Below are 24,742 nucleotides of genomic sequence, written 5' to 3'. Positions count from 1 at the left end.
CAGTGTGCACAGCTCTAGGTGTGGGTACTCAGGGATGCCATGATCCACGTGGTGAAGAAATAAAAATGTACAACTTACACAGTGTGGCTGGGCCCCAAATGCAAGCCAGTGTGCACAGCTCTAGGTGTGGGTACTCAGGGATGCCATGATCCACATGGTGAAGAAATAAAAATGTACAACTTACACAGATCTAACTATGAGCAAAACTCAAACACAGAAACTCGGGAGAAATTTGAGTCAGAGCTTCTAAAGCATCTGCTCAAAACTCAAAGGAGAAAGGTAAAAGTGCATAAAGAATACCAACTGATTTTATATAAAGTGCAGTGGATAATTTGTCTGAGAATACGAATGAAGTTAACATGAGTTGGAGCGATCACTGCACAAAGCGCCAACAGCAAAGGACCAGAAGATTCCAGGAACAAGGCATAGCCCAGGGTTACTGTAAATCTTCACTCCTGGCAGCATGATTAGCTCTGTCACTGCCTGAACTGGAATAGCAGTGCTTAGAGGAGCCACCTGGGAACAATTTTACTCTTTCAGAGATGAGAGCATCCACCCAGGTGTGCTGAGTCCAAGTGAGCTGGGAAGCAACCACGGAAATATCAGCCTGTCAAGCAGAAGGATGGAGGCTGGGGAAGCACTTTTAAATGAGGCTTTGATTTGAGCTTTAGAATTTAGATTTGAGATTTTGTATTGATATCGGGACACATTAAACCCAAAGAGGAAGCACCCCTGAATTATTGTGGAGCTTTTCTAAAGGAATTACCTGTTCAGCCTGCTGGGAGGGCTGGGACTAGAGGTGCCTAAACTGAAAAGTGAAATTCACTCAGTCACATCTGACTCTCTGTGACCCCATGGACTATACAGTCCATGGAATTCTCCAGGCCAGAATACTGGAGTGGGTAGCCGTTCCCTTCTCCAGGGGATCTTCCCAACCCCAGGATCAAACCCAGGTCTTCCACACTGCAGGTGGATTCTTCACCAGCTGAGCCACCAGGGAAGCCCAGAGGTGCCTACGGGTGCAAATTTTAAGAAAACACTCACTCTCAGGGTTGTAAAAATGGGTCTTTGCAGCCAGTAAAACCCCCATCCAAAGGCATTTTGAATTCCAAAGTGGTGAAGTTCCAATGTTTGCCTTAGTTATATTCCCTCTGGGCTTGTGCTGTTTGACTCACTTCCTGAAGGATACAACTATTCAGAGATTTGGTGGGTGTTATTTAGTGAGTTAACAGGAATTTTTGCTTGTTAAAATAACAGCCAGTGCATTACCTGAACATTATTTGCCAGATCTTGTGCTTTGCATTCGTTATGTTATCTCATTCTAACAATCACAACCACCCGAGGATGTTAGTTTTATCATTATCTTCATTTAGAAGAGAAAATTTTAGGCCCAGAGAGATTAAGTGTTCCAAGATCTCACAGTATGAGTGACGGAGTAAAACCCGATGATTCAGCTTAGCGCTCACTCTATTAGCCCCTAACCTACACACACACAATTATTTTTAACAAAAAAGAAATGCTTTAATGAGACCTTTCAAGTAACCACTCTTTTTCCTCTTAGACAATGCATTTATTCACAGATCACATCTGAGAAACAAACTTGACAGAATACTCACTGAACTCCTTTTTAAAAATCTTTCATGGGTCTTAAATATGGTGAGAATCACTAGCCTCTGGAGCCATGACTTCTACAGAGAGCAGAGACATAAAAATTCATGAAGGTCTAATATTACCCTGAGAAAGTTACTTAATCTTTCTGTGACTCAGTTCCTCATCTGAAAATTGGGGATAATGATATCTACTTTGCAGGGTAAATGTGAAGATTAAGGCAGAGATTGTGTGTCAAGCACTCAGTGTGGTACCTGGTGTACAGTAAGTGTTTGACAAATGACAGCTGCCATGGTTGTTGATTTTACCTCCTTATCATGACCTGGTGAATTCTGAAGGTCCTTGCCCCAGAAGCTATGCATTTATCATTCCAATCCTCTTTCAGAACAGTCAAAAGACCTGTGTTTTGTAATGCGGGCTCAAATTCTGTTTCCCACACATACACAAATCTTTCTTGAAATATCCTCTTCTCCTTCAGATTATTCCATGATGCCATTTCTAATCAATTCTGCACTGATTTCATGCTTTGTTTTACTATTTTCTAAACAATTACTGTCTTGTCAATTTCATATAAAGACTTCTACACCGTGCTAGGTCAGTAGGTGGCCCCATGACTTTCCTTTTCTGCGACTGTGGGCCTGGTTCAAAGCTGTTCCACTCCTACAATGCCTGTTGAGGTCTCCACAGCTCTGTGCTCCTAAGACTACAGATTTTACAATCCCCTCAACCAGACTGCGATGTCCTCAAGAGCACTGCAGGCATCTGTGCATTGATCAGCTACTACCACCAAGCACGCTGTGAGAAAGAGGAGCCAGGACACATGCTGGTGAGGACCGAAAGGAGAAAGAGGAGCAGAAATAAGCACAACCTGGGAGTCTGTCCTTCACACGACCTTTGGAGTTAGAGTCATAGGGGTTCAAATTCCAGCCCTGATGCTTCCATCCTGCCCAGGGCCTTCCTGGTCTTTGCATGGAAGGGACTGTCAAAGGATAACACCCTGAAACCTGGAATAAGGTATCTGGCATACAGCAGTTGTTTTAATGTGATTACCATTAACCTTTCCCAGTGAATACTAGTAGATTATTATACTCAGAAAAGGCTCTTAACCCATGAGTACTTAGTAACAGCCGTGGCAGTGATCAACACTGTTAGGGAGAAAGTTCTGGACAGAGTGGCAAAAAGTTCAACTCCATCCTGAGAGATCATCCACTCAGTCATAAAAATGAGCCTTGAGGGGCTTCCCTGGTGGTCCAGTGGGTAAGAATTCACCTGCCAGTGCAGGGGACACGGGTTTGATCTCTGATCTGGGAAGATCCCCACACCCTGGTCAACCAAGCCCAGGTGCCACAACTAATGAGGCCTGCATGCCTTAGAGCCTGTGCTCAGCAACAGAAGTCACCGCAGTGAGAAGCCCACCAATGTAACAAAGGGTAGCACTCCCCTCTCTGCAACTAGAGAAAGGCCATGTAGCAACAAAGACCTAGCACAACCAAAAGTAAATTTTAAAAACTATATATTAAAAAATGAACTTTGAACTTAGTGACAGAGGTCAAGGATGTTCGTGGCAGCTGTTTATCCAGGAAGAAACAGACACATCAATTAAGCTGCATTTACATAATGGAAGGCTAATGCAGTCACTAAGAGGAATAAGGTAATAGTGTTCCACTCCATGAGTGGAAAACTAGCAGAACTGGCAAAATATGAGTCCATTTGTGTGTAAATGGAAATCTGCTGTTAACAACGCTTGCCTCTGAGGGGTAAGTGTGCTGGGCTAAGAAGAATTCATTTTATTATATATGCTTGCATTTTAAAATAAGAAGCATATATTTCTTTTATAAATAATATCTTGGCCGTCAATCAAGACAATGGGGAAGGTCTCATTCCATGAAGAAAGGCCCTCATTTCAATCCTTCCTTTCATCTTCCTTCTGTGATACTGGATTAGCACATCCTTTATGGTTAGACAGGCTAACTGAAGTACACTGCAAGGAAGAAACATAGATTTCTATGGAACGTAAGTTCATTGGCCTATGGAGTCTTAGGGCTTCCCTGGTGGCTTAAGTGGTAAAGAATCTTCCTGCAATGCAGGAGCTGTAGGAGATAAGGGTTTGATCCATGGGTCAGAAAGATCCTCTGGAGGAGGAAATGGCAACCCACTCCAGTATTCTTCCTTGGGAAATCCCATGGACAGAGGAGCCTGGAGGGCTACAGTTCATGGGGACGCAAAGAGTTGGACAACTGAGCATGCACTATGGAGTCTAAGAATACCTAGTAAATAATCTGTGCTAAAAGCAAGAGCAAAACACAGACCCACTGCTGTGACTCCCAGAACCTGCACACCTATGACCTATTGTCGTGCCCAAGGCCAGAAGGAACCTGTACTCGAAAGCAGCCATTGTGAACTCAAGGTTCAGGGTTCTGAGGCAGTTTTCAAGGCGGCCCTGGAGTCCTGTTTCCCTGCCCTTTCCTCTGGCCTCTGTCTTTCACGGCTTTCTGAGTCATGTCATCAGGCGGGCCTGTGACACAGGGCCCTGCACAAGGGGTAAGAGTAGCAATGGGTGATCTTAGTTCTCAAAGGTCACCACAACGATCAGAGAGTCTGTACCGACACCGAACTCACTTCTTCCACAAGATCCAGAGTGGAGTGTTTTACCACCTCAGGTACACTCATCTTTCCTCACACACCTTTTTCGTCCAGCTCATGTGGTATTTCCCCTCCAGCTTTTCTATGCATTTGCAGTTAAGCTGAGTGAAAACTCTAAAACTAATGGACTGGTGAGCTCTGCCTTCACACTGTCTGACTAATCCTCTCAAAGGAAGCTGAGGGAACTGAATGTACTCTCTGAATTAAAGGCTGCATTTTCAGTTTTGCTGAAACAGGGCAGCCCAACGTTTTTGGATAATGATCTGCAAAAGTGATCATTAGAAATGAAACTAAAACTTGCTAAGAGGGATATAAATGACTTCTTAGGTCAAGGAAAATTTTGCAGGCATCTCACGTTCCGTCAGTAGGTTGCAATTTGAGCTTCACCATTTAAAAAAATCCAGTTTCTAAAATCCGTTTAAGGGCAGGGCTCCTTGGGTATGACTCCTGTGCAGTCACCCAGGGCCTCACACTTGGTTGAAAGCTCTGTTCTCATGTCTTAAAACTCTTAATAATTGTACATCTGCACTTATGTCGACCCTGGTTCGATTCCTGGGTCAGGAAGGTCCACTAGAGAAAGGATAGGCTACCCACTCCAGTGTTCTTGGGCTTCCCTGGTGGCTCAGCTGGTAAAGAATCTGCCTGCAATGTGGGAGACCTAGGTTCGATCCCTGGGGTGGGAAGATCCCATGGAGAAGGGAAAGGATACCCACCCCAGTATTCTGGCCTGGAGAATCCCATGGGCTGTAAAGTCCACGGGGTTGCAAAGAGCCGGACACAACTGACTTTCTCTTTTCACTTGTGCCTTCTCAGTGAAGGCTGATGGGCAGTGGGGCACGTGCACCTGCAGAAGAAATCTGTGATGTGTGTGTGTGCAGCTTCTTGCCAGGTTCTAAGAAATACTCAACCTTAAGCAAAAGGCATAATTTAAAATGTTTTGTTGTTTTAACAAGTAACATTTAACTTAAAAAAGAAGCCCAGTTTAAGAACAGGCTCAGATCAGCTTGAGGGGAAAAAAAAAGAAACAAAAAGTCCTGACCCAAAATCCAACCCAAAATCAGTCAAATAATTACCAAAACTCTGTAAATTTGGCTGATCTAAAATAGTATTATTTCACTTTCTGATAAGGTAATATTGTAATCTCCAAATATATAAAAATATATATTAAACATTAGAAGGTGTTAAAATTAATATATTCTACTATAACCATAGAAAGGATGAAAATAGGAGTAGAATTGTTAAAAATGAATTAAACCCAATTCACTGATGTTTTAGATGAGGCTGAATGTAGTAATGTTTGCTGTATGTTTAGTAATGTTTACTGTATGTTTATGCTCTTTTACTTAAAATGGTTAGGAACTGTGACACTAAATTTGGACTGTCAACTTAAATTGTTTACCAAACATAATTACTTTGACATAATGCTTAAATGTTTAAAAAAATTGATTTTCAAAGCAAGAGACATAAGTTTAATAAACCTAGCATTTGTCATAATACAAGCAGTCACTGGTCACTGGGGCTCTTTTCTTCCCACCACAGCCCCTTGGCTATAAAATCATCTATCTTAAAAAAAACACATGAACATCACCGTAGGTAAAATTTAAAATTCAATGCGTTGTTCTTAAGATAATGGACTTATCCCCGTCTCTGTTTTCACGGTTAATGTTTAGGCTGCAGAGTGTAGCCTGGGCTAACTCTTGGCTCTATTGTATAGTATGAATTTAAGAAGTTATTTATTCTTTAAATCTATTAGCATATCCATAAAAATTAGGTCAAAAACTTAAATTTCCACGTAGGATTTTCTTATGGAGTTAAAAATAAGAAAATGCATATAAAGTGTTGAGTGAAGTATGTGTACAGAATAAATAATGATATAAGTTTAATATAAGCTGTTCTCATTGAAAGAAAGTGTTAATTGCTCAGTTGTGTCTGACTTATTGCAACCCATGGACTGCAGCCCGCCAGGCTCCTCTGTCCATGGAATTCTCCAGGTAAGAATACTGGAGTGGGTAGCTATTCTCTTCTCCAGGGAATCTTCCCTGACGCAGGGACTGAACCTGGGTCTCCTGCATTTCAGGCAGATTCTTTACCGACTGAGCCACCAGGGAAGCCGTCTGTTCTCATTATCAGATAGTGATATGTTTTTCTGCAAAGTAGCAAAAAATGTGCTGCCTTGTTTTAAAGGGCAGCAGTTTATTTTCCCCACATAACAGAAATTTGGGGGCTATCCTCCTTCTATCTCCCTCTTAGCTGTCTGAGCGTGGATGCAATAGGACAGGCAGCAAGAGAAGAGTGAAAGGCAGAAAGATGGGATTGGGGCTGAGGGCCGCTGCATCAAAACCACTAAAATCCTTCTCAGAGGCCTGACCCAGTGAGGCTGCCCACTTTATCCTTTGGCTGGAATTGGGGCTCTAGGGAATACAGGTTAGCAAGTCTTCTACTTTTCCCTTTTCAATTGTAGAGGAAAGTGAAGGGGAGGAGGGCTGTGAATGGTTTTGAGATGTCCACAAACATCATCCTTATTATTCCATCATTTTCCCTCCGTAAGCTATAGATTCCTAGTTTGTGAAATGAGAGCCATATGGCTAGAAGATCTCCTGGGATGCTCACCACACTGACATTCTCATTTGAACACTGGGTCTTCATTGCTATGAATGAGCTTTCTCTCTTATGGCAGCTACTCTCTTAGTTGCAGTGAGCAGGCTTTTCATTGCGGGGGCTTCTCTTGCGGCACACGGGGCTCAGTAGTTGTGGTACATGACCAACTGTGGCAACTCTGAAGGTCCTTCCAGCTGTAGAGCTCCCATGGGGGTGGAGAAGCCCTCAGCTGAGACTGCACTGTAGCCTGGGTTCTATCCCTGCCTAACCCCTTTTCCTTCCCTCTTCTTCTGCACCTGTTGAACTTCCTACATGCTAGTATCCGTCTCAGAATCTGTTTCCTAGGGAACATAACTGCAACAATTCCTTAAAGATGTTCCTGAAAGATCCTGTTTCAGGAGATGCAGACTAAGGTCTGACCTCATGTCAGATCCTTCACATTGGCTGGAAACCTCACTGGCAGCAAGCATTACTAGGGCTGAGATATTTAGAAGCAACAACTAAAAAATTAGCCTTAATGAGGAGTTATTTGGAGGTGCTGAGAAAAACATCCAAAATAGGAAGAGAGATTCCAAGAAAGTGATAGCACCAAGATAAGGTCTTTGCCATCCCCTAATTACTCCTTGGAAGGAAAGTTATGACCAACCTAGATAGCATATTGAAAAGCAGAGGCATTACTTTGCCAACAATGGTCCGTCTAGTCAAGGCTATGGTTTTTCCAGTGGTCATGTATGGATGTGAGAGTTGGTCTGTGAAGAAGGCTGAGCGCCGAAGAATTGATGCTTTTGAACTGTGGTGTTGGAGAAGACTCTTGAGAGTCCCTTGGACTGCAAGGAGATCCAACCAGTCCATTCTGAAGGAGATCAGCCTTGGGTGTTATTTGGAAGGAATGATGCTAAAGCTGAAACTCCAGTACTTTGACCACCTCATGCGAAGAGTTGACTCATTGGAAAAATCTCTGATGCTGGGAGGGATTGGGGGCAGGAGGAGAAGGGGATGACAGGGGATGAGATGGCTGGATGGCATCACTGACTCGATGGACGTGAGTCTGAGTGAACTCTGGGAGGTGGTGATGGACAGGGCAGCCTAGCGTGCTGTGATTCATGTCATGCTCAGTCATGACATGACTGAGTAACTGAACTGAACTGAATAGAAGATGAAGGACATAGACATATTTCTGATTAACATAGGCTAATCAAGTCCCTAAGAATCTACATAAATTAGAGTAAGTATCTCAGCTTCTTAATCAAACAGACTTTATTCTTCAATTCCACCTCCATTATATAAGATTCTATAACCCTAAGTTATTGTCCTCTCTGTGACGAAGTTGCTTCATCTCTGAAGCATGGGGATGGGGGTTAGTGAAAAAACATATAGCCACATCTCTTCATGCTGGTGCTCCCATGAATGTGATCAAGGGGAGTTTGGCTGCCTTTTTTTTTTTTTTTTTGGCTAGGAGAGCTGGTAAAGAAAATGCCTATACTGGAAAATAAGTTGATCTAAATTAGGACTTTTCAAACCCTTTAGGCAGAAAAATTATTTTTCTTTTTTCAAATAAGATCTTGCAAATAAAGCAGATTAAAAAAGTCAGAATTCTATGAAGCATAAATTTTGTAAGTTCAAGTACATAAAGCTTAAAAATAGTTCAGTAGGATCCAAAGAGACTATTAAGATGAACAGAAAAATTTGAAATCAAGTTTACAGATGGCAGTTACAGACTTGCATGGTTGCAGCATCTAATTTTTTTCTATGGGTTTTTTTTGTTTGTTTTCACATGCGTGAAGTTGCTTCAGTCATGTCTGACTCTGCGATCCTATGGACCATAGCCTGCCAGGCTCCTCTGTCCATGGGTGGGGATTCTCCAGGCAAGAATACTGGAGTGGGTTGCCATACCCTCCTCCAGGGGATCTTCCCAACCCAGGGAAAGAACTCAAGTCTCTTAAGTCTCCTGCATTGGCAAGTGGGTTCTTTACCATTAGTGTCAACTTTTGTTTGTTTGTTTGTACAGCATTGAAGAATCTTGACTCCTATATGATATTATACATGTTTCAATGCCATTCTCCCAAATCATCCCCCTCTCCCTCTCCCACAGAGTCCAGAAGACTGTTCTATACATCTTTTGCTGTCTCCCATACAGGGTTATCGTTACCATCTTTCTAAATTCCATATATATGCATTAGTATACTGTATTGGTGTTTTTCTTTCTGGGTTGCTTCACTCTGTATAATATGCTCCAGTTTCATCCACCTCATTAGAACTGATTAAAATGTATTCTTTTTACTGGCTGAGTAATATTCCATTGTGTATATGTACCACAGCTTTCTTATCCATTCATCTGCTGATGGACATATCATATAAGAAACGAATCACCAGTCCAGGTTCGATGCAGGATACAGGAAGCTTGGGGCTGATGCACTGGGATAACCCAGAGGGACGGTATGGGGAGGGAGGTGGGAGGGGGGGTTCAGGATTGGGAACATGTGTACACCTGTGGCGGATTCATCTTGATGTATGGCAAAACCAATACAATATTGTAAAGTAATCAGCCTCTAATTAAAATAAACAAATTTAATTTAAAAAAAAAAAAGAAAAATCTTGACTCACACAAATGGCTGTAAATGATATGATAACAGTTTAAAACAACTTGATCTGTCATCTCAGGATATTTCTCAATTGAATTGTGTTGATGGGAGACTTTTATTCTAAGGTCTGTAGAAAACCAAATTAATATGTATAAGTTAATATACTGATGGTTTTCAACATGTTAAAACTCAACATATACTATTTTTTGAATGTAAGCATTATTCCTTACTGCATTTTTAAAAACTAATTTTTCAATTAAATTAATTTTTTAGAAAATGAAATTAGAATCAAACATTTTTAGAAGCCCTGGAACAGAATTTGAAAACTAAAAGGTTTGATGGAGTCTGTATGCTTATTCCAAATGTTTGCATCTATGATGATTCTTCTGCCATTGGCTGCTCAGCAAATCTGCCAAAACTCTGCTGTACATGGAGTTTATCCTCTGGTGGCTTCTAAGGGAAGCCTGGGAAGGTATAAAGTACTCACTGCCTGGTACAGATCGAGTGCTCTGCATGGAGCTGTTGTCATGAACACCACATTGTTGTCACCAAGGATGCCCATCAACTAAGCAAGTAATAGCAACTCTGTAGTACAGAGTTTGATAGTGGGACAGAAGTCAGTGTGTTGGTCAAGATAGTAGCTACTCAGTTTAGAGCTCAAATAATATCACAGGAGCCTATAAGAAAACCACTGAGATAGAGAATGGAGGCTTACAGCCCAGGCAGACGAGTTAAGCAGATGGCACTCAGTATAATTCCCTCACATGGTATACAGAGTCTCAATACTAGTTACAGATGCAAAACAATCACTCCAAAAGTGAATGAAATCTGTTTCTACTTTCATAACTCTCATTTCTTTAATACCTACTTCTATGTTATGCAAAAAGGAAGCACACACTTTGTTGCTGTTCAGTCACTAAGTTGTATCCAATTCTTTGTGACTCCATGAACTGCAGCACCCCAGACTTCACTGTCCTTCATTATCTCCCTGAGTTTGCTCAAACTCATGTCCATTGAGTCAGTGATGCCATCCAACCACCTCATTCTCTGTCATCCCCTTCTCCTCCTGCCCTCAATCTTTCCCAGCATCAGGATCTTTTCCAATGAGTAGGCTCTTCACATCAGGTGGCCAAAGTATAGGAGCTTCAGCATCAGTCCTTCCAATGAATATTTAGGGTTGATTTCCTTCAGGATTGACTGGTTTGATCTCCTTGATGCCCAAGGGACTCTCAAGAGTCTTCTTCAGCACCACAGTTTAAAAGTATCAGTTCTTCAGTGCTCAGCCTTCTTTATGGTCCAACTCTCACATCCATACATGACTAGTAGAAAAACCATAGTTTTGACTATACAGACCTTTGTCAGCAAAGTGATGTCTCTGCACACAATCACTGCTTATAAATCAATGAAAAGTTAAGCTGAACCAAATCTTTTTATTCTAAGTCCAGCTACTTGAGCCATCAGAGTCCAGCAGACACAAATCCAACCCTGAATCTGGCAGGTGTGGGGACTCCAAACTAAGCACCTGTCACAACACTGAGGCAGCTATGCCATTTTAGTTCTGCTCATTCAGGGTCTCTAGTATTACTGATGCAACTAGTTCTAACAAAGCAGAATTTCCAAAATATAGGTATAGGTAGTACCAACTGGCTATACCTTTCATCACTATTTTTTTTTTTTTTGCACCCACATGAGTATATACAAGAGCTTTTCTGTATTCAGGTGCTTAGATCAGGAAGTAAAATTGCACCAAAAACCAAATGACTCACTCCTCTCGAGCATGAATGACGCTAAACAATGGGAGACAAGGAGCAGATGTTGCCCATGACAACCAACAGCCATCAGGGTATTTTGGAGACACAAAGTAGGAAAAGCACTTTTTTTCAAAATCAATTGACTGTATCATTTTCCTAACAGTCCATATATGTAATTTTTATTCATTGGCCGATACCTGGGAGTCCTCTTGTGTTCTATTATACTGGATTTCAGAAACTTAACAATCACACACAAAAGAAATGTGGTTACTTTTCACTATGTTGTTTCAAATTTCCTTAACTCAGGAACATCTTTTCTTTCATTCTCTACTGGAATAACAATGAAAAGCACAGATCCTCTTTGATGCTCTAGTTAAAGGTCAATGGGTTTTCCTCATTTTCAGAAGAAAACGTGTCACTGGTGCTGATTCAGGAGAAACACTGCCAAGGCTGCTGCTCCATTATCCAACTCCACTATGCCCTCATCCTCTGATGTGCCTCCTTTAGATGCTTGATTTTACATTGTACCCTTATGTGGCCCTAGTGGTAAGAACCCATCTGCCAGTGCGGAGACATAAGAGAAACTGGTTCGACCCCCTGGAGGAGGGCATGGCAACCCACTCCAGTATTCTTGTCTGGAGAATCCCATGGACAGAGAAACCTGGCGGGCTATAGTCCATAGGGTCGCAAAGGGTCAGACATGACTGAAGTGATTTAGCACGTAAGCATGTTGTCCTATAGATACAAAATGTTGATTTCTGGCCCAAAGCTGGCTCTCACTCATTTGCGATCAAGTTTCTCATTCATTTTCTTTCTTTTTTTTTTATGCTGGGTGCATTCTTTTTTTTTTTTTTTTTTAATTGGAGGCTAATTGCTTTACAATATTGTGGTGGTTTTTTGCCATACATTCACATGAATCAGCCATGGGTGTACATGTGTTCCCCATCCTGACCCTACCTCCTTCCTCCCTCCCCATCCCATCCCTCAGGGTCATCCCAGTGCACCAGTCCTGAGCACCCTGCCTCATGCATCGACCCTGAACTGGCGATCTGATTCACATTTTCTACCATCTTGTCTTGCCTTGTGCTTTTCTCCTCTCACTGGGAATTGCTGACTCTACTTAGAATGCCTTCCCCTTCGTTATTGCAGGAGAAAGACGACACATGCTTAAGAATTGTCAACTGCTTCCTTGGAAGACTATTTTGAAATTACTCCACACCCATAATGACCTTTACTGAGTTCCTGTCAAAATTATATTCAGTTCCACACATCATCAGTAAGCGCTTCCTCCTGTGTCCCAACAAGCCCCACATATTGCTTAGTTGTACCTCAGCTGTTTTGAAGTGAGTCATCATGTTTGATAAAATTCTCTTCTAACTCCCACAGAGCTTGGCAGGGAGTTGGAATAGTCACCTTCAACATTTACTGACTGACTTAACCAGGTCAGTGTCTCCACCTCTTAAAATATAAAACTCTTGATGGCATTACTCTCTTTTTTTCTCTGTACTGCATCACAGTACCCTGACGGATAAATGCTTTCTGACAATGGCTGTGGCCCTCGATCTGGAATATTCCATCACAGCTCCTTACCTGGATTAAAAACCGGAAACCAGTGGTAGAATGCATTCCTGTAGGGAACAGTGTCAAACTCACTGCACTGCATCTGCCGAAAAGTGGGTGTGTCCGGGCGACAGGGGTGGATGTTGCACAGGCGATAGCGTTTTCTTTCTCCAGTGCAGTACTTCCCTCCGAACTTTGGTCTACACATGAAACACACAAATTGCTCTCTAATTTCCTTAAAGGCCAGTATTCTATGTTAAAAATGCTCTGTCCCCGCTTATCTCCATTTCTGTCTTTTCTCTTTTTTCTACTGTACACATTCTTCTCTGGCTAACTTTTATGATTACCTCCAATATTTTAGTTTCCTGTTGAGAAACCTATAATGGCACCCTGTGACCATAGGATACAGTCCAGCCTCTTTAGCATGATGGCATTCAAGGCCATCATGATCCTGACTTACCTCACCTGAACATGGTTTCTTCCCACATTCCTTCTCATTTGCACACCGCTCCCGTGATACCAGCTGACTTGTTTGCTTCCCCCCTCCACCCCGCCGTGCTTCTAGATTTCCACTCTTCTCTAAATGTCTACATACTGCCCATCCTTTAAAGACAAATAAATGTTATTTCCATCTCCATCATGAATTCTATCTGAATTACTGCCAAAAGTAACCTCTTTCTCCTCTGGATAACATTTCGTTATCCAGCTGGAGGCACTTTCTATACTTATCACACCCAAAGATAATTCTTTAACCAAGGCAGTTCACAGTCATCAATTCCCTGTATGCAGAACTAAGCACTGTACTTCATAGTTGAGGCTAGGCTTGGTGGTTTCCTATTTGTGATGATGAAGTGATACTCTATGACTTGGCAGCTCTCCAATTCATTTCCATCTAAGAGCCTTTTATGAGCCAAGCCCTGCTGGGTTCTCACTAGACATCTGACCAATATAAATCAAGGATAGAGTGTCAGCATTGGCTGGTCAGGCACTGACCTGAATCTGTGACTGTATTTTTATTGACCTTCTTCTCAATGAACTTAAGCAAACCAGCTACTGAGATCAGATATGATCACTCTATGGAGTCACCCAAAGAGACTCTATGACAAACTGTAGCCTCTAAGATGGGAGTTAGGACCATTTTTTCCCCCTCAAGCCAAGTTAAGGGATTCATTTCCTCAACAGGAATGTCCTTTTTCTGACAACCATGGATTGCTGACCATCCTCCCAAGAAGGCTAAGGACTGGCAGTGGCTGATACTCAACAGTGACCACAGATCCTGGAGTAAATTGCTTGTATTTCCTGATTACAAAAATGGAAATAGTTTTTCTGATCACATTGAAACAAATTATAAAATAAAGATTTTCTGTAAAACAATTCTATAAGAAATTCTTTATTTTGAATTTTTGAAGCCACAGGAACCTGGTGTTTTAACAAAAAATAAGATTTTAAAACAATTTTGCCCAAATCCCTCAAATGTACACTTACTTATAGGCATGGGAAATGATAAAGATGTCACAGTAACTACCATTTACTGCAAATTTATGTAGTAGTTAGTGTGTTGAGTTATTCATAGATATTAACTTATTAACCTTTAGGAGAAATTACATATATAGTTAGATAGTTTATATGTGTATATATACATGCATATATATATATACACAGTAATACATTTATAATAAAAAGGAGGTAAGATTTAGAACTGAGATACTGATGGAATTGTTTTAATATATATCATTTGCCTTTTAAAATATGTGACTTTTACTGTTCAACACAGACTAATGTAAATTTAGATAAAAGAAGTTTAAAACATTTTCTACTTATAGGAGTCATCATATGTACACTGCTAAAAAATAATACTTAGGAACTAGTATACCAGCAAATAGTGAAATGAAGAATGTAATATATATATATTTGGAAATCAAGAAAACAGAATATTTCACATAAAATATCATTATACAAACTTAAAATATAAAAAAATTAAGCAATTTGATTAAAAAATTGAAAGCAACTTGTGAAATAACTTCTATGAAATCCTTAACAGGCTAATACAGAACTCTGAGGTTTACAAAATTCTTATCTAAAACATTAAAAATAATCATCCTCAAAAAATGTGCCAAGCTATATATGATTAGTTACCCAAGAGAAGAAAACTATTTTTACAAAATTATACATTCATTATAATGGAAAGAAAGCTGTGTCTTGTCAGTAAAATTGGGTATGATAATCCTCACTGATAGAATGGGGTTATTTAAAAGGACTTAATTATATAATCGTCTAGAGACTTTCACATGGATTGTACTTTAAAAAATTTTTTGCTTATTTCTCCAAATGATGAAATCAGTTTAGTTACCTAAGTTCGAATCCAGTACCAAGCCAGAATGAGACAAAGCAAGAAATAAAAAAAAACAAACTTTTTTCTTCATGCTCTATGAGTCTTCATTCTGGCTCTCTTTGTCTCTGGGAACCTACTTAGTTTCCTTGGAGAGTTTTGGGGTCACTGACATCACCCCATCCACAACTGGTCTCCCAGTGCTCAAGGAAGGAAGAAAAACATCTTTGACTTGACTTACTCAGGGTTGTTACAGAGCCTCTCTGCACTCTGGGCTCCAGCCCCACAGGTCCTAGAACAGTGGGACCAGGGTGACCAGCGGCCCCAGCCTCCAGGAATGCTCTCTGGTTTTTTGCCCACTGTGATACACTTGCCAGCCATACACCACTGAAAATGGAAGAGACAGGAGATGCATATGTCAGAAAGGTTCCATAACAAGCTGACTCAGGAACCCTCACAGCCTGAACCGAGTTCTTCCTGATCAAGCAGACTTCCTACAGTCACACATCAGATGTAGAACAAAGAGCATCTCATAAAAGAATTTCCCTTGAAAGTCTTGGGTTTTATAATCAGAGAATTTCAGGAATTAAAGGGAATGTTATGTGCCTAGTTGCAGAGAAAGGAGTATGACTCAAAGTGTAATTGGCAGACTTGCATGCCAGAATGTTAGCTTCCTTTATTAAGAAAATCTTGCTATGGAAAGTGTATCAGCTGAGTATGCTTAGTAACATAGCTGTTCAGTAATATAATTGATTTACTTTCTGATGCAAGCTTCTTATCTTGTTGAGAACCATAACAAACATTTTGTAGACTGGCACCATGATAGCACTCCTCTATAGCCTCTAAGGCAATGGCACCCCACTCCAGTACTCTTGCCTGGAAAATCCCTTGGATGGAGGAGCCTGGTGGGCTGCAGTCCATGGGGTTGCTAAGAGTCGGACACGACTGAGCGACTTCACTTTCACTTTTCACTTGCATGCACTGGAGAAGGAAATGGCAACCCACTCCAGTGTTCTTGCCTGGAGAATCCCAGGGATGGGGGAGCCTGGTGGGCTGCCGTCTATGGGGTTGCACAGAGTCGAACATGACTGAAGCAACTTAGCAGCATAGCCTCTATGGGAATTTAATGTTTGCAACAGATAACTCATCCCCTCTGTAAAAAATCTGCTTGTTGTTGAAAAACCCAAGTTTTTACAGAAGTTGAAGTTCTTTCTAATATCAAGAAAAATGTCTGCTCTTTTATAACTCTTTGCATTGTTTCCAGTTCTAGTATTTCAAGTGGCTCAGGAAAAACTCCACACTCTCCCTCTTCAAGTGACTCCCTCAACAACTATCAGTTTAGGAGGGTGAACATACAAAAAGGGAAACAAGAAATGTGAGCTGGTTGTTAGAAATGGCCACATTTCACAGAGGATCTGGGTGTGTTTCATCTGCTTGCCTCCTCTTCCTCATTATTTCTGATGACTGTGGATTTTGATTAAACTCTATGATCTTAATGATGAGTCAGGACCTACTCAAGCTACATGAAGACACCCACTAAACACATAAACCCTAGGCCCACACAAACCCAAACTGTGCTCTTGAACAGCATGTATTACTCTGTCTTCAGGTAGTCTGGACATCTAACATCTCTGAGTTCTTGGGTATGGGTAGGACTTTAAGAAATGCAGTCATGTCAGATGATGAACAGGCCTCCCAGGAGGCTCAGTGAGTAAAAAACTCATCTGCCACTGCAGGAGATGCAGGTTCGATCCCTGGGTCGGGAAGATCTCCTGGAGGAGGGCATAGCAACTCACTCCAGTATGCTTGCCTAGAGAATCCCATAGACAGAGGAGCCTGGAGGGCTACAGTCCGTGGGGTCACAAAGAGTCAGACACAGCTGAAGTAACTGAACACACACACATGCAGATGATGAGCAAGAAGATACCATATGGTCTGAAATCACATCCTTGGAATGAAGAAGCCACTGACTTGTCCTTCCCAGTGTTCAATACGAAAGTGAAAGTGTTAGTCACTCACTTGTATCTGAAGTTTTGCGACCCCATGGACTGTAGCCCGTCAAGCTCCTCTGTTCACAGTATTTCCCAGGCAAGAATACTGGAGTGGGCTGCCATTCCCTTCTTCAGGGGATCTTCCAGACCCAGGGATCAAACCCAGGTCTCCCACATTGCAGGCAGACTCTTTACCATCTGAGCCACCAGGGAAGCCCTCAATGTTCAATATGGAGCGGGAGAAAAGGTTAAAGTGAAGGTCGATGATAAGCTCAGCAGATGTTACTGATCACAAACTCCACAAAAGTTCATCAGGGAAAGGTGGGCTAGATGTTGTGTAATTGGAGTGTGGGTTGGGTCTCAGCCCTGTCTCCCTAATTACCTGTCCCAAGTGAAGGCTCAAGAGAATAGTGGAAGTGGAGTCCTTTCCTCTGGCAAGTCTGACTGTATGATGATCCGCATTCACCCAGAAACAGCTCCTCTCCAGGGCCTCCTCCCCAGCTCTGCCCAAGAACATAAGCCCCCTATCCCCACCTTCCTTCCTCAGCCTGGCACCCCACTGACACCTCACCTTCTTCTCACCACACTGAGTCCCATCTGCAGCAGCGTCCAACTTGGAGCGACAAAAGCCCTTCACCGAGCACCACAGTGTCTGGCAAACATTCTGGAAAACAAATATGAGGCTGAGCTTTTTTGTATTTTTCAAAACTTGCACAAAAGCATTTCTACAATGATGGTGTAATCTACACAGGTTCATCCACATATGCACAATAAATGCTACGGTTGTTACTGAATGAGACTGATGGAAAGTGATCACTCAAGAAACCTCAGTTTAAACTTAATCTGAACATTGTCATTACAAATAAACAGTTGGCTGTAAGCCATTCTAGGCCATATGGAAATGGGAGATAAAACACATTTGCCAAGAGTTAAATTTCTATTTGTGTGGCATAATATCCACTGTTCAATGCCCTCAGGAAGGGTTCTAACTGTTGCTTCTTGATCTGCATAAAGGTTTCTCAGGAGGCAGGTGAGAGGAGGAGGAGTCTAATATACCCATCCTTTTAAGAATTTTCCCCAGTTCATTGTGACCCACATAGTCAAAGGCTTTAGCATAGTCAATGAAGCAGAAGTAGGTGCTTTTCTGGAATTCTCTGCTTTTTCTATGATCAAATGAGTGTTGGCAATTTGATCTCTGGATCAAATAGTTCAAAGGTAATAGTAAGGAGAGGTAATGAGAGATGGAATCAGGAGAGCAGTAATAAGAATGAAGAGACAGGACAGAGCCACAGATTCAATCACAGGTTAAATACCAGGGCTTGACTTATCACTTAGATGTTGAAAATAGAGAAGAATGAATAAGGGATAAATCTTATTCCTACCTTGGCCTCTGGAGGTGCTCAGCAACCAGATAGGAAATTTAGGAAAGGAACCAACTTCAGGGATTAAGTTGGTTGCTATGGTGTCTGCAGGTGTGAATCACTGTGATTCTTGAAAAGCACTATAGCATTTTCTTAACCACCACCCAGTTGTAAAGGATACCAAGGAGGTGGGTCAAAGAATATGAATGATCTCAACTTCAATCCTTCTAGTTACAGACATCTTGCCATGAATAGAAAGTTTCCATTTCTGGATCTTTGAAAGTGCAAGTTTCTCATTAGCGTCTGACCCCTTGCGACCCCACAGACTATACAGTCCATGTAATTCTCCAGGCCAGAATATTGAAGTCGGTAGCCTTATCCTTCTCCAGGGGATCTTCCTAACCCAGGGATCGAACCCAGGTCTCCTACATTACAGGCAGATTCTTTACCAGCTAAGCCACAAGGATTTCCCAATATTTCCCTGGCCCTCCTTTAGTATGTTGCATCTCGAGCCCTGCACATACCCGCCAGAGGCACCTAGATACCCAACACTTACTTCTACTTCCTGGCAGAAGGTAGCATTGGGGCCATACTGCAGCTGGCATTGGTGGTGAACATCATAGATCACTCCAGGGGCAATGATGTTGGATTTCAAGCCTTTCTTTTGGGGGATGTCATCCAGACAGAACCCCCAGCCTCGGCTGAAAACAAGTGAATAGAAATGAGAGCAGTGGCTTACAATTTCCTTCTAAATGAAAGGTTTAGTTTTTCATTCAAGAAAACCTTCTATTTCTCTAGTGTTCTATGTCCTTTCAGACAACTTTATTCCTACTAGGTCCAAGGTAAGAGTTGTCTAAAAGTAAATGCAAATCACAGTCCCACACCGTTTGCTCAGATGTGATCTAAGAAATATTTACAAGCAGTGGTAAAATGAAAAAAAATTATATTACCCTCAGTGGGGTATGGTGACAACTTCTGACTTGTCCTAGTCATTCTTGCCAGTCCCCCAGGGACTCAAACTCACTCTTGGGTCATAAAGAGCCCCTTTCAGATGACAAAAAGCTGAAGGAGGGTGGGGGGGAGACAGAGTGTTCACCTGGCTGAAGCTGGAGGCAGAACCCACCTGGATGTCAGAGTCAGAGAGCAGAAGCGAAGTTACCTGTTACAGTTACTGTTACCACCCTGACATGACCTATGAGAGGAACTGAGGCTTTCCCAGGTCTTGGGTAGAACTCAAAGTGACTTCCGGTGTTCAGAGCCCTGAGTGAGGCTATGCTGAGATGTGCGGTCACTTACTCCAGGAAGCGAGTGATATAGTCCTTGCTGCACTTGGACCATGTCAGCGGGGCGGGATTGTACTGCAGCTGGCGGGACATGATGTACAGGTGCCTGCCCAAGGGCTCACAGTCGTTTTCCTTCCCGTCATGCTGGATGCCGAAGCTGCAGGGAAGCACGGAACACAAGGATATTGAAGAGGCAGGCATGAAACAAGAGGAAAACCACAGTTCCTCCAAGGTGAAAATAACCCACAGTGAGCCACCTTTGTATAGAAGGCATCTGATTACAAAGTGGGACTTTGAAGTTGGAGGGGGCTAGCTAATTTTCAACTAGAAAGCACAGGAATCACGTTAGGCATAGTTTTGTTCCAAATACACAACCTTGGGAGCCGGGCGGCTAATCCAAAAACTTCTGTTTGGCAGAAAGCTAAAAGCTTCCAGTTTGGCTTTGGCTTTCTATGAGACTATAGTCAGGAGGGCAAATCTTGCCTCCAGCTGTATTCTTTCTCCTGCTGTAGCAACTGCAGCACAAAAGAACAAAACTTCCTTTTGCTTTTTCATCATAATTCACTTGAGAGCATGAATGGCAAAGCCTATGGGAGACTTCGTCAGAAGCTGCAAGCTTGGAATGGATGGATTTCTCTCCAGTATCATACAAGTCCTTCAATATATGGACATTAGGGAGCACGCACAATCTAGTGGGCTCCCCAGGTGGCACGAGCAGTGAAGAACCCATTTGCCAATGCAGAAAACGTCAACAGATGTGGGTTTGATCTCTGGGTTGGGAAGATCCCCTAGAGAAGGGAATGACAACCCACTCCAGTATTCTTGCCTACAGAATTCCTTGGACAGAGAAGACTGGTAGGCTACAGTCCAGGGGGTCGCAAAGAGTCGGACACAACTGAGTGACTAACACTTTTACTTTATCATTGTCTAGCTGGCTTATTTTCCTTTTTTAGATGAGAGTTTGAGATTTGTCAAAAGTCACAAGCTAGTTCGTGACAAAGCTGAGTGTTCTGCAGATCTCTGTGCTCCTAAATCAGAGTTCTTGTCAGTGTCTCATTCAGTCGGCTTCCTGACCTCCATTGCCAGGGGTAACCAGGTGAAGCAGCCTTGAAAGGCCCTAAAATGCTTATCTGACTCCCACGGCAAGGGGCTGCCTGGAAAAGAAGCTGACTGAGAAGTGTCTGTTTATAAGCCGAGACCTCAGGATCACTGCCAAGATGCTTTCTGAGTCTCCACAAGACCTGTCTCTGTTGGAATCTGCTTTTTGGAAACTTGCAACCTGGAGATCTTGGCTCAACTTTACAAATTTGAACAGAGGAAACTATGACCTTTTACTCTGCTGGTGAAATGCAATTCCTCTGACAGGAAAGCTCATATCTAACTTTAATAAAATCTCTGATCAACATTAGCAACTCTTGCAGAAAAAAGTCTTTGTGGGATTTAGAAATTTTCTTGTATTATTTTTAATGCATTAAGATGTTATTAACTTACTTACAGACTCTGATCACATTCCACATGAATACAAAATTCACAAAGGAGTCACAGAATTAATCTACCAAGCTCTTTAATCACTCTACCACAAAGAATTTAATTCAATGAAAGTTTTTTGTTTTGGGGTTTTTTTTCTGAGCAGGCCTTTCCCAGGCTGTTGAAAATCCAGTCCTACCCTATTCATTAAGTATTCCACACGTTCACCTGTTTAATAATTAGGAAAAATCTTAAACAAACATGGTTCTAAAAATCGCCATTAATAATGGCTTTTCTAGGATCAGCCTTTCCAATATGACAAGCCAGATGTCTGGATCTTATATACTTTGTTAGTCACTTAATCGTGTTCAACTCTTTGTGATTCCATGGAGGCATTTCCCAGGTAAGAATACTGGAGTGGGTTGCCATTTCCTTCTCCAGGGGATCTTCCTGACCCAGGGATCGAACCCAGGTCTTCTGCATTGCAGGCAGATCCTTTACCACTGAGCCACCAGGGAGGCCTATCCTATATACCGGGTGACTTCAAACCTACCCTCTAAATACATCAGCTCCCCAAAAGCTCATGTTGCTCCATCTAAAGTTCTTAGTTCACTAAGCACTCCCCTCTCCAGCTCTATCACTCCTGCTTCCATGCAACAAAAGAAAAGCAAAGCTGCTAAACAAAGGTTCCTCTGGACATGTCCACTCTCTCTATATATGAGGGGGGGTGCTAGAGTCATATGGGATCGGGGTCAGTGAAAAATGAGAGACAGGAAAAATACATGAGGTCAGAGGGACGAAAGGTGTTTCCAAGAAGCTACTTCCTAGCAAGTGGAATGAACCTCAAAAGCAGTTTGGAGTAAGAGTCTACTACAGGCTGAAACAACTCACTAGCTGCTGAATTAGCCTGCTTTACTACACTTTGGTTTTACAATTCCTGCTAGATGGGTTTATGAAAATTACAGACATGAAATAGCAAGCTAAGTCACTGCGTGAATCTTAGGGTATCACTTGGTCAGACATTTCTTGCTTTTTACTATTCATGTTATGGTGGAGTAGAACCAGCAGAGAACAAGAACCATGAAAGTATGAACGTGAGCTTTTCTGGCTCATTCAGGAAATACCAATTTGGCATATGCAACAAGGAAAGCTCTATAAGTGAAATAAATGGAATATCCCAATCCAGAAGAATGGGAAATACTGGATGGATGTGGTGTTGCAAGTGTTCATCTCTATCATGATATTTTCATTACTTCAAGGGAAAGGATGCTAGATCTCAGAGAGGTTTTTAAATTTCCTTCTGGAATTCCATCTTCATTTTGGTAATTCACCTATTAAGGGATGAGAGCTTAGGTATGGATGATGGATATAATCTAGGCTTCTCATAAATGGAACTTAAAATTTTTCTCAAAATAAAAATGCAATTATTTAGGCCAAAGCACCAGTTAATTAACTTCACTTTCTATTTTAAATCCTATGCAATCAGTGATGAAATAAACAAGTTTTCAAGATCAATGGAGTATCTTTTTTATTAAACTATAGTGACTATCTTAGAATAGTGGCTTATTATTCTTTTTCTTTTTCTGGCACCAGGCTGTTTCATTGATATGCCCAGTGTTTCTCAGTTTGGTCCACAGCTAGTTAGAACTTTATATCTAAAAGAGAACTGAATATTTCAGAAGCATCTTGTGCTATAAACAAATTTCTCAGGGTACTCCTAATGTCTTCTCTTCTTCAGTTTTGTGACTTACCGAAGTATTTTTTCTGTCACTCAAATTCAAACTTATATGTCTTTCTTCAACTTTGTCTTTCTTTCCTCTTCTTTTTTGTTTTCAGTCATGCCACTCGGCTTGCAGAATCTGAGTTCTCTGATTAGGGATCGAACCGAGCACCCAACGGTGGAAAAGCAGAGTCCTAACCACTGAACAACCAGGGAATTCCCCAATTTTGTCTTTCCTATCAGTGACCCTAAACTTTTTTGCCATTTAAAAAATAGTGCTTTATTTAGATCAACTGTACATGGCCCAATGCCCTCTTTTAAAATTTTAATTCATTATATTTACATATTAAATTTATATTATTATATCATTATAGATTCAGATGCAAGTTGTAAATAAATAAAACAAAGAGGTCCCATGTACCCTTTACCCACTTTAGCCTCATGGTAACATCTTGCAAAACTATAATATGATACCACAGCTAGGATGCTGATGCTGATATAGTCAAGACACAGAACATTTTCACCTGGTGGAATTCCTCATGTTGCACTTTGTAGCCAGATCTACTTTCCAGCCCTCCCCCATCCCCTTCTTAAGCTCTGGCAGCCACTAATATGTTCTCTATTTAGATAATTTTATTATTTCACTAATGCGATGTAAATGGAATCTTACAGTATATAACCTTTGGGGACTAGTTTTTTTAACTGAGCATAATTGTTCAAAGATTCATCAAGGTCACTGCATGTATCAATAATTGGTCCTTTTTCTTGCTGAGTAGTATTCCATGATCTGGATCCATCACAGTTTATTTAACCATTCACCACATTGAACTGAAACAACCCCTGGGTTGCTTCCAGTTTGGGGCTATTAAGATTAAGCTTCAATAAACTTTCATGTATAGGTTCTTTAAATATGAACATACATCTTCATTTCTTCTTGATAAATGCCCAGAGTACAACTGCTGGATCATAAGTAGTATCAGTTTACTTTTTAAAAACTGCCAAAATGAATTGAGGATAAAGGATCCATTCTTTGGACATAAGTGAGCATTTGAGAATGTCTTATCAAGCAAGTCTTCTCCACTTTTCTTCAACTTGGGCATACCATTGCTGAGAATGCCTTGAGCAATCATTTCTCAGTTTGATCCAGCTATATTGCTTGACACCGCTTGACTAGAGATGCTGCTGACAACAGTGACTTTATTCGAGGCCGCAAGGGACAGTCCTTCCATGTACCAGGACTGAGGGTGCCTATACATTTGCACATAAGAATAATTTTCACTTTGCCCAGTTATTATCAACATGCCAATAACTATGGCCTGGTCTTTTCAGTATTTTGTCCTCAATCTTATTTAATTAAAAGCAAGTCACTTACCCTCTCTGTATTTGAATTTTTGATAATTAAGGATACTACACTGTAGCACATTTATCTCCCAGGGCTTTTTGGTAAGGATCAAAGAAATCACAGTACCTAATCATATCTACTCATTTCAGATATAAGAAAATAAGCACAAAGAAGTGAAGGGAATTCTCTAAGGTAAACATATTGGCTGATGGAAAAGCCAGAATAACCACTCACATGTCCCAATTCCCAAGCCAATACTCTGGTTTAGTACTTTAGGTAAAAGTATTTTGAAAAGTTCCAATATTATATGAGAAAAATGGTGAGAAAGCCCAGACCAGAGAGTCCAGGCCTTAAATAATCTAGTCAGCAGGGCTCTTCCTAATGCCACCTCTTTTTCTGGCTGGACATTCAGAATATGCTCAGTATTTTGCTTTCTTTCAAGCTAGTGGCCACATAACAGGTAGGGGTGCGGTTGAGCCATTTATATGACTCCCCACTCTGAGCTTC

At 41.5% G+C, this 24,742-nt stretch overlaps 1 protein-coding gene across 1 annotated transcript in view; it reads right to left on the bottom strand.

The window, feature by feature from the left end:
* Positions 1-24,742, bottom strand: part of ADAMTS12 (ADAM metallopeptidase with thrombospondin type 1 motif 12) — a 390,694-nt gene that overhangs the window by 133,880 nt on the left and 232,072 nt on the right. The window contains exons 8-12 of the mRNA NM_001192609.3: positions 19,720-19,863; positions 18,980-19,124; positions 17,634-17,726; positions 15,313-15,458; positions 12,773-12,942 (exon numbers count right to left, since the gene is read on the bottom strand). Coding sequence (NP_001179538.1) covers positions 12,773-12,942; positions 15,313-15,458; positions 17,634-17,726; positions 18,980-19,124; positions 19,720-19,863 — 698 coding nt within the window. The remainder of the gene's footprint in view (positions 1-12,772; positions 12,943-15,312; positions 15,459-17,633; positions 17,727-18,979; positions 19,125-19,719; positions 19,864-24,742) is intronic.

Source organism: Bos taurus, chromosome 20, assembly GCF_002263795.3.
Source record: "Bos taurus isolate L1 Dominette 01449 registration number 42190680 breed Hereford chromosome 20, ARS-UCD2.0, whole genome shotgun sequence".
In the NCBI taxonomy this organism is placed as follows: domain Eukaryota; kingdom Metazoa; phylum Chordata; class Mammalia; order Artiodactyla; family Bovidae; genus Bos; species Bos taurus.
The sequence above is the reverse complement of the archived record's forward strand: the minus strand, read 5'-3'. Positions and strand labels throughout refer to the sequence as shown.